This window comes from Euphorbia lathyris, chromosome 3 (genome assembly GCF_963576675.1).
Source record: "Euphorbia lathyris chromosome 3, ddEupLath1.1, whole genome shotgun sequence".
Taxonomy (NCBI): Eukaryota; Viridiplantae; Streptophyta; class Magnoliopsida; order Malpighiales; family Euphorbiaceae; genus Euphorbia; species Euphorbia lathyris.
The window spans coordinates 96,750,595-96,761,080 of NC_088912.1; the positions used below are offsets into that span (position 1 = coordinate 96,750,595).

The following is a 10,486-nucleotide window of genomic DNA, read 5'->3' on the forward strand; positions in this document are numbered from 1 at the left end:
TTTTCTGAGGCGTATACGCTGTAGTAAGCTGTCTTCTTATGCCTTGTGTTTTGCAAAATTTTGAAAATTCTTTGGAGTTGAATTCTCCTCCTCTATCTGTTCTTAAGCTGCATATTGATAGACCACACTCTTTCTCCACCATTATTTTGAAATTTTTGAAAGTCACAAAAGCTTCACTCTTTTCGTTCAGAAAATAAACCCACAGCTTTCGACTAAAGTCATCTATGAATGTTAATATGTACCTCTTTTGACTGTAGGAGGCAGGCGAAATAGGACCGCAAATGTCTGAGTGTATGAGCTGTAATTTCTTTGTGGCTCTCCAATTACTCTTATTTGAAATGGCTACTCTGTGTTGTTTTCCTATCATGCAACTTGTACATTTTTTTTGTTGGGGTTTTGATGTTTGGCAGCCCTCGAACCATCTCTTTATTGTGCAGCAATGCTAGATTTTTATAGCTCAGATGCCCAAATCTTTGATGCCAAATTTCACTCGATTCTTCAATTTGTGCATTGAAGCAATAAGGTGATTTCATGAGAATGTTTGCAATAACTACAAACATTTTGTTTGCTGTCATTTCGCTTTTCATTATAACACCACGGGTCGGATGATATAACTTGCACACTCCATGTTTGATAAGAATGGTGATTCCTCGTTCTTGTAATTGACCTATACTCAGCAGGTTATTACGCAATTCAAGTACATAAAAAACATCACTCACAATTTGGATTTGGCCTCCAACTTCGAGCTTGATACTCCCTTTCCCCATCACCATCAGCTTGGAATCATTCCCAAGTTTAACAGAATGCTTAAAAACTTCATCAAGTCGTGTGAAGCACTCTTTGTTTCCTGACATGTGGTTCGAACATCCAGAATCAAGAAACCAGATCCCTTTCCTTTTGTCTTGCTTGAGATCAACTTGCGCCATCAACAACATCTCATCTTCATCATCGATCTCGGCATAGTGAGCCCGTTTCTCTGAATTTTGACATTCATACTGAAAATGTCCCAAATTGTGACATTTATAGCATTCAATAGCAGATTTGTCAAAGAACGATCTGCCTCTGCCTCTTTCTCGACCTCTAAACGTGCCTCTGCCTCGTCCACTTCGGTCTTCATGTGTAACTTTCAATACTTGATCTTCTTCTACAGATCCTTTCATCCTTTGTTCGTGAATTAAAGACTGCTTTGGAGTTCATCCACAGTTAAAACATCAACATTATTTGATTCTTCAATTGAACATACCACGCAGTTGAATTTTGGAACTAAGGATCGAAGAATCTTTCCTGTGATATCAGCTTCTCTGAGACTTTCACCACATGATTTCATCCTCTTGGCAATTGAGAGTGTTCTTCCAAAATAGGCATTGACACTTTCCCCTTCTTTCATCTTCAAAATTTCGAATTCAATTTTTAGGGTTTGAAGTTGTGCTCTTTTAACCCTTGTTGACCCTTTAAATTTCTGCTTCATCGAGTCCCAAATCTGCTTGGATGTATCATCGTTCAGAATGGTTTCCATAATTTCTCTCTCAATGGCTTGATAGAGATAATTCTTCACCTTCTTGTCTTTCAATTGCTGTTCTGCAATAACTTTAGTCTCTGCTTCTGATGGCTCTCTTCCTGCTGGAATCTCTGTTATTCCATCTTCTACTAGGCTCCAGAATTCCTTTGCTCGAAGGAAATTCTCCATCAATTTTGCCCAATGTTCATAGAAACCATCAAATTTTGGGATAGCTGGTTGCACAAAACCATTATTATTGTTGCTTTCTGCCATCTCTTCACACTCTTCTCTCGTGTTTCTCTCACACTCTTCTCTCTCAATCAGGCCTGTTCTGGCTCTGATACCAAATGATAAATATTGAACACAATAGACAAATTGCAACAAAATGCAAAGAGTATTTGTTATTTAGAATGTAAACTGGGGAAGCTTTAAATAGATTTACAGTGAACAGAAATCTAAAAACAGAAACTAACGTATCCCACATATACAGGAAACGTGATTATAGCAAAGACCAAATCAAACTCTAACTTATTCCTAGTTTCTAGGAACTTATTGTTAACAGCAAAGACTACTTCAAACAAGAAGACACGTTACTTAACAGATTTCCATGATAATCTTTCTGAATTTCCACAGTACCCAATATTAGCACTGAAGCCCTCGTCAGATTCCATTCTCATCCCTAATAAGCCCCCAGCAGAAACAAGGCCTGAACAACAGATTTTGTTTGTTGTATCTGATAAATGCTCTGCTAGATGGAACACGTGTTGCATTACAACGTTGTTATCTTAAACTTGAGGACTTTTCACACTTTTGATTGCTGAAGAGACGATCACTTCACAGATGTTGTAAGCATACTATAGCAAAACATGGGATCTTACTGGATTACAATCACTTACATCCAACTAAGTTTTTCTTGTTCCAGGCATTAGTTAATTTTTTTATCAATATTTACTTGAAAAAGTGGAAAATTGAGCAATATAGGGATAACTTTGCAAGGGATGCAGTTATTCAATTTATATCATTCAAAGGGTCTACTTAAATATAACTAGTCTGTTCATATGTTCAGAAAGGTATTTCTTGGTAAAATATGTTGAAACTCCTCATTTGAACAAGTTGGAGCAGTCTGTCTTGTACATGACAATCTGCAAATATTGAACAGCTTAACGAAGAAGAGGCTCATTTGTGTCATGTGCAAATATTGAACAGCTTAACGCAGAAGAGGCTCATTTGAAGGGGTGCGATTGTCCAATCTGTCTGTTTCTGTACAGAGAAAGAAATGTTTCTTCAAAAGTTCTTTCATAATAGAATCAACGAATGTTCATACAAATATTAGTTCATAGATGGTAAAATTCATAGATGGTAAAGTTTAAGGTCTATCAGAAATGATGAAACCACAAATAGTTGAAGTATATACATTTGGTACATCTCTTGAGAAACCAAATTCTTGAGAAATAGTGGTGAAACTTTTGGGCTCGTGGTTGAGAGCTTACCTATAATTAGAGAGGTTATGGTTCGAATCACATCCATGTGGGTGAGGATTTTTCTTCCTCATTTAGTGTAAGCGCATTGTGTGCAAATTTTAAATAAAAAAAACTCTTTCGAGAAACCAAACTCTATACATTTCCAATTGTGTTAATCAAACGACATAGTTTTGTTCTCTCTCTACAGCTGTAAATGCATTTGGGCTCAAATCAAATTACAAGCTCAAGCTTAATCAAACTCTTTTACTCTTTCTTACCACACAGATTTACTGCTAGCAAACGACATAGTTTTACTCTCTTCTCTTTATATAGGGTTTTGCCTTTCTTCTGCGTTACTTTCTCAACTTCATCTTCTGGAATTGGAATTGCATTGCTCGTAGCTTCTCTCGACTCTCGAAAAAGGTGAGCTTTCTCAGTTTCACATCTCGATTTTCAGTTATCATGTTTCATTCTATCTGCAAAACGCTTCTTCATTCTACAAATCGTTATACTGTCACTGCTCATAACCCATCAATGGTGGTTCCATTAATACTCAGATACTTTTCCATTGATGCTGATACTCGACACTCTTTTACTCTTTCTTACCTCACTGAAACATGTGGCCTATCTCCTAAATCTGCTTTTTCAGCTTCTAAAATTGTACAATTTAAATCCTCCGAGCAACCTGATTCGGTCCTATCCTCCTTCCAAAAGTTTGGATTCTCCAAAATCCAAATCTCTGAAATGATCAGAAAGTTTCCAAATATCCTATGTTGTGATCTAGAGAAGACCATTTCCCCCAAATTTGAGTTCTTCCTCTCTAGAGGAGCTTCAACCCGTGAACTTGTAAAAATCTTCACTGCCAACCCCTGGATCTTGAAAAGCAGCTTAGAAAATCAATTGGTTCATACTTTTAATATTTTAATTGGGCTTTTCCAATCCGAAGACAAAGCCATTGAAGCTATGAAACGAAATCCTCGGGTTCTATGTGCTAGACATGAAGCACGTCTGCTACCTAATATCAAAACTTTAAGAGAAAATGGAGTGCCTGCATCATATATATTGTGGCTAATTAGTAAACATTGGCAATGCATTGGAGCAATTCCAGTCAAATTCGAAAAGATTGTGGAAGAAGTGAAGGAAATGGGATTCAGTCCTTTGAAGTTGCATTTTGTTGACGCAATCGTGGTACTGATAAGAGTGAGCAAATCAAAGAGGGATGGAAAGGTTGAGGTCTATAAGAGGTGGGGATGGTCGGATAAAGATATCACTATTGCTTTCAAAAAGTTTCCACGGTGTATGGCAATCTCAGACCATAACATAACGGATACAATGGATTTTTATGTCAACAAACTGAAATTAGAGTCTTCAGTCGTTGTGAATTGTCCTAATCTACTTGGATATAGCTTGAAGAAGAGGCTCATTCCAAGAGGTACAGTTCTTCAGTTTATGTCATCCAAGGGTCTGGTTAAATTAGATTCAAGGATAACTAATATGTTCATATGTTCAGAGAGGCGTTTCTTGGAAAAATATGTGAAATGTCATGAGGAAGCTCCTCATTTAATTAAGCTGTATAATCATAGCTTAAGTCTCTCTGATACAAGAAAATCTGGAAAAGATGAAGAATAACATGGAGATGCTGTTATCAAGCTGTATCTGCTCTCTCTCTCTCTAAGATAACAACTAAGTTGACTTACCAAATGTAATTGCAAATTGACTTTGTCTGCCATTCTATAAACCTTGGAGATGTTGTGTTGAATGTGAGTGTGATCCGCATTACATGTTTCCTTTTTGTTATCCCATGCATGTTACGGCCTCTGCCTCTGCCTCTGGAACCTATTTTCGTCAATGAATGTTCCTATGCATGCAGATATTTAATTGTATCAGTTGTTTAATGGATTCAAGTTACTGTAAGCCTAGTTTGGAATAAAGTATCTAACTAGTACAAATCTAGGATCATCCTCGACTCCAAAAACACCAAGAAAGATGGTTCAGCTGAAATGCTAGAATGATAGATTTCTTCTGTTTTGTTTTCTTCATGGCCAGTATCAAAGGCATCTTCTATTGCAGACGATGTGCATAGATATCAAAATGTGATTGATTTCAAATTCTCACGTGATTGAGTTGTCTTGTGTCATCTTTTACTGCACAAGTTTTTAAGTATTGAGCTTGAAGAAGAAGCTGATTCTTGGACTAAGCTTGAAGAAGAGGTGTAGTTATTCAGTATCCAATACGATCTGCAAATATTGAAGAATTGCATGAAGATGCATTAATATTATTGATTTGAAGAAAGAGAATTCGGTACGTAATTACATACTTTGAGGTGCTTTAGATGATGATAGCAACCGATTCAAGTTATTAAATTAATTGTAACATTATTATCGTGTGACCAAGAGGTCACGGGTTCAAGTCTTAGGAGCGGCCTTTTGCCAAAATAAATTGGCATGGGAAGGCTTGCCCCCAGTACACCCTTGTGGTGGGACCCATCCCCGGACCCTCGCTCAGCGGGGACGCGTAGTGCACCGGGCCGTCCTTTATTAACATGTGCTTTGTTTGAATGCAAGTATGATTGATTATGCTCAACTTGTTAATTAGCTTTGTTTCATCTTGTTCATTTCTCTAGTTTATGTTGTTTGATGGGTAAATTACATTCATGCTCCTTGAACTATAACACTATTTGTGCCCTTGAACTTATTTGTTGACATAAAAAAAATCTCAACTTTGCATTATTATAATATTGAAGTCCAAGTCGATAAAAATCCTTGAAAATTTTAACGGGATGTTGACTTGGATAACTATGACCACATTATTAATTATTTTTTTTATCAATGTTACCACAAACTCTGGTATATACTTATTTTACCTTCATATATACAAAGATTCGAGGAAAAAAAGAAAAAGAAGTGTAAAGAATAAATTATATGAGGGTAAGGTAGGTTTTGATCATACTTTATGATGATTTAGATTTAAAAAAGTCAATAATGTAGTGTAGTTAAACTTGTCTAGGTCATTATTTCGTGAATTTTTTAGCGGATTTTTGTTGATTTGGACTTGAATGTTACAATAATACAAAGCTTAAGAAATTTTAATTCAAGAAATGAAGTTTAGGAACCACACGATTAATAATGTTATAATAATGTTAATAATGTTATCCCATTATGTGGAGTGTGGGCTTGTAAACTGATTCAAGTTTACAGTTTAATTTCCCAATTATGTGGAGTTTAATTTTGCCTATCAAAGTTGAGTATTTGTATGTAAGCTGAATAATCAAATTGAAATTTAAAAGTTTATTTGAAAGCAAGCAAGATTAAATTAAAAGGCCAAATTGACTCTTTATTCAGTTATAGTGTGAGTTAATTTCACGTGCAAGCAGTCCATTTATATGGTTATGTTAGCATGAAGTGCCTTTTGAAGATGCATTGATATTGATTGGATGAAGATGCATTGATATTGATTGGATGATATTGATTGGATGATATTGAAGTGCCTTTTAAACCAGAATCGAACTAGGCTAGAAAATGAAAACATGCTAAATTGCTCATGTTGTAATTTCAATTATATAGATATAATGAATGATGTTTTTTCTTTATCAAGTTTTATCTTTACATCCACAGTTATTTAAGTTTGAGTGTATTTGACGAATCCAGTTATTTAAGTTTTGAGTGTATTTGAACTTCATTTTCTTTTAAGTTTGATTATATTTGTAATTATTGGCTATGCTTTGGTACAAATCGATTTCAATACAAATCCAGTCAATTCTGGAAAGATATTGGAGGAAGTGAAGGAAATGGGATTCAATCCTTTAAAGTCACAGTTTGTTATAGCAATCTTTGTATTGGAAGGAATGAGCAAATTTTATAACAGAAAATTATAACAGAATGCCTACAGTCTTTTTCATGCTTAGGATTCTTTGAAATGGGAACCACTTAATATGTTGATGTTAGGTTGAAAATTACTCTACACTTAGTATTCAAGTGGTTTAATTTTGGTTCATTATAGACTCTGCATTTTTTGGTATTTGATATACTTGTATTGTATTCATGGACCTTGCAATTGCGTTGAGGATCGAATTTGGCTTGTCGGATTCAACACTTCAACACAACACGTACATTAATGATACAATGAAAGGTCGAATGAGAATAAAACAAAGGTGTTAGCTTTGGCTGTTGTTATTTGTTGTATTGCGATATGAACTATTTCAGTACATTTTTTGGAGGAATTGAATTGGATTGATAGTTGGTTGTTATCTTCTGTTACGTGAGGTTGATGTTTTGCCATTATTTGGTTATTGATCAGCACATTGGCAGTTGCCAGATTCAGCTTTTCTGTATCTATAAGAGGATTCCTAGGATCGTGAATTGGGTTTGCGATAGGAAGATAACCCTTGGTACCTTGACAATGATGGCTGAATCAATCAGGTAAGTTAAGTTGTTGATTTAGATGGGAAGAATAACAGAGAAAGACGTTACTTAGGTCACCAAATCTTTTTGTATGATCGGCTTCTTCCTTCTGTTGGGGTGGGGACAATCTATTTGGAGTATGATATGTTTCTGTTGAGCTGGACTCAGAAAGTGTTGAACATTGTTATTGAAGTTCTCTCAAATTTGTTGGATCAATTTGACCAAAAAAGATGTTTTGGTATTAATTTTAGTCCTTAACTTCACATTTTTTTGTTAGATTAGACAAAAAATGGTACGTGTTAACATACGAATGGTGTTCGTACTTCTTTCTAAGTAATGGTTCTGTAGCTGATGTGGTACCTAAACATCAACACTTTAAGATAAAATGGAGTCTCATAAACATTAACTTCTGTATCAAATAATTCAAGCATGAATGCACTATTAGAGTGTCCAAAGAAGTCATTTAATTTTAATTTGGGATATGAACATAGCTGAGATGGAGTTTATAAGTTTGTTTATAATTAACTCTCATGTCGGAAGCGAGAATAATAACACTTCTAAATTGGATTGCTATTTCATAAATTAGTTTGCCAAATTTGTTATATGAAAATGTTTGGAGATATTATTGGAGAGCTTGAAAGAGAGAAAAATAAAAATAAATCGATGGATGATTTCCTTTAGGGTTTCAATTGAGCCAAGTGGACTTGTGGTTCGCTTATGTCGACTCAGTAGAAAATTAGTAAGCTAAGATGGAATTTTAAACTCGGTTCGAACATAAAATCATGTTCTCGAGTTGTTCATTTAAATTTAATTTGTTCACAAGCTTTGCTATTGAGAATTTTGTTACTATTCATGAACTTTGCTCGCGAGAAACTCGTTAATTTTATACATGAACTTTGTTTTTGAACATCTTATTAATTATGTTTGGAAGCGAGCTTATGACCAAAGCTCGTAAACAAATAAACAAGTTGCTCATGAGCAATTTGTTTATCATGTTCGTGGACGAGCTCACCTAATAGAATAATACAATAAAAAACTTTACTTAAAATTGTAAAAAATAATAATTTTAAACATATGAAATAAATAACGCCTTTATAGCTGAATTTGATGTTCGCAACTAATTAATTTAGCAAATAAGATTTTAATTCGAGCAAAAATAAATGATCAAATGCGCAATAAGTCCAAATAAAAGATTAATGTCTTAATAACTAAAAAATGAAAGATTAGGACTTCAATAGGTTTTTTCCCTACCTTTTATTATATGCTAAAGTATAACAAAGAAGTTATTAATCACTTAAGGTCAACTTGAATGGTTAAAGGCTTCAAGACACTTAAACTAGATTTCGAGTTTGAGTTCTAGCGTATAGACAGTGGCGAATACAGGATTACTCAGTTGGGGGGGTCAATTTTACATGTGCGTTCGGGAAAAAAAAATTGTTAAATCAAACTTGCTTTTTTTTTTTTTGTATATACGCGTGTTATAATTTGAATGGTCAAGAACCAATTTTAAGTATTAATGTACAATTTCTCAAAATTAAGCTAGATTTCGTTTAATAGTCCTAATAGTAAAAAAAAGATTTAGGAAGGGCTGAACATGCAAAAAAAAATTAAAAAATTTGATTTCAAATGGCCTATCAGGCCAAAAAAAAATTAATAATTTGGATTTAAAAGGTCTAAGAGGCAAAAAAAATAAATTAGAAATTTGGATTTATGGAGGTCTAACAGGTCAAAAAAAATTAGAAATTTAGATTTAGAAATGCCTAACTGGCAAAAAAAAAATAGAAATTTGGATTTAGACATGCCTGACAGGTATTAAGAAAATTAGAAATTTGGATTTATGGAGAACCTAATAGGTCCAAAATATTGAAATTTTGAATTTTGGACAAGCTTAATACGTAATGGGATATATTTAATTTTTTTTATTAGTTCAATGCTAGTTTCTAAAAAAAATTATAACATTTTTACATTTTTTTATTTTTAGTTTTAAAATTTTAAAATTTAATTTAGAAATTCAATTGTTTGAGTCTCAAAAATAAGAAATTGTTTTTTTAATGGAAAAGACATAATAAAAATGAGTTCAAAAGTGTTATGGAAATAAATAAATAAATTAATAATGATAACATAATTTTATAATTATTGAAAAATAAAATTTAAATAAATAAACACTTTCTAAAATAAATTGAGGTTGGAGGGAATTTAACCTAGGACCTTTAAAAAAAGATAGTGTCATCTCATCTACCTTTAAACAATGAAATGTTATTACATAGAATCTATATAGACTATTACTAATATTAGGGGGACCGAAACTACTCGTAACCATGAAAATTCCAGCGGTTGGAGGGGCCTGGGCCCCCCAGACCCCCTATATACAGCCACTGCGTATAGAGAAAACTTTTTAATTGGGAGAATCCGACGAGTTTCAAACAAACTATAATTTTTTTTATTAATTAATGGTAACAATATATTTTGAATTCATTTATGTAATTAGTTGCCATCATTGTTTTTCAAAACAGATCAATATTCAAATATTTATAAATTGTTAAAGCGAAGTTATTTTTTCATAAAAAATAATTCTAAACATTTTTACCAATCAAATTGATAAAGTGTTCTGAATTTCTACATGAGAGTTTGTTTGAATAAAGTTCAAAGAATTTTTTAATAAAAATTACTTTAATTGTTCTTTTATAATTATTGTTTTACTATGTTATCAATAAATTAGTCCATGTTATAAAATCATGATTCATTTAAGAAATAAAATCATTTTATTTTCGCCTTTAACACTAGAATTCTTCGCGAAGTCTTTTCTCTCTCCAATTTTCATTTTTATTTTTCTTTTATGGGTTATAGTTTTTTTTGGGTAAATTACATTCATGACTACTGAACTTTACTTCATTTTAACGATATTGAGACTAAACTTCAAAATATAACATAAAAACTATTGAATTTTACTATTGCTGTTAACCCACTTTTTCACCTTTGACTCCATCCTCAACATGTTAATTTTTTTTCTTCTATTTGATAACATCGAGATATTATCCATGGGATCAAAGAGGATATTTACCAAAACGACAGCGTGCTAGGGCGGCCAGGGAAGCAATGGCGTATCAAGCAAGTCATCCAAATGGCGG

The 10,486-nt window shown here is 33.3% G+C and overlaps 1 protein-coding gene across 3 annotated transcripts; it reads left to right on the plus strand.

Moving 5' to 3' along the window:
* Window positions 1-3,308: 3,308 nt before the first annotated feature.
* On the plus strand, window positions 3,309-7,650 carry LOC136223965 (uncharacterized). 3 transcript variants are annotated; one of them, XR_010686218.1, is made up of 3 exons: window positions 3,309-4,390; window positions 5,005-5,259; window positions 7,255-7,650. XR_010686218.1 is itself a non-coding variant. In XM_066012147.1 (2 exons), the coding sequence occupies exons 1-2, from the start codon at window positions 3,421-3,423 to the stop codon at window positions 7,293-7,295; spliced, it is 1,011 nt and encodes a 336-aa protein (XP_065868219.1). In that variant the 5' UTR covers window positions 3,309-3,420; the 3' UTR covers window positions 7,296-7,643. The 3 variants fall into 3 exon arrangements, 2 of the variants coding, with proteins under 2 accessions (XP_065868219.1, XP_065868218.1); XM_066012147.1 differs by lacking the exon at window positions 5,005-5,259 and having other exon boundaries at window positions 7,255-7,643; XM_066012146.1 differs by lacking the exon at window positions 7,255-7,650 and having other exon boundaries at window positions 5,005-7,247.
* Window positions 7,651-10,486: the final 2,836 nt, after the last annotated feature.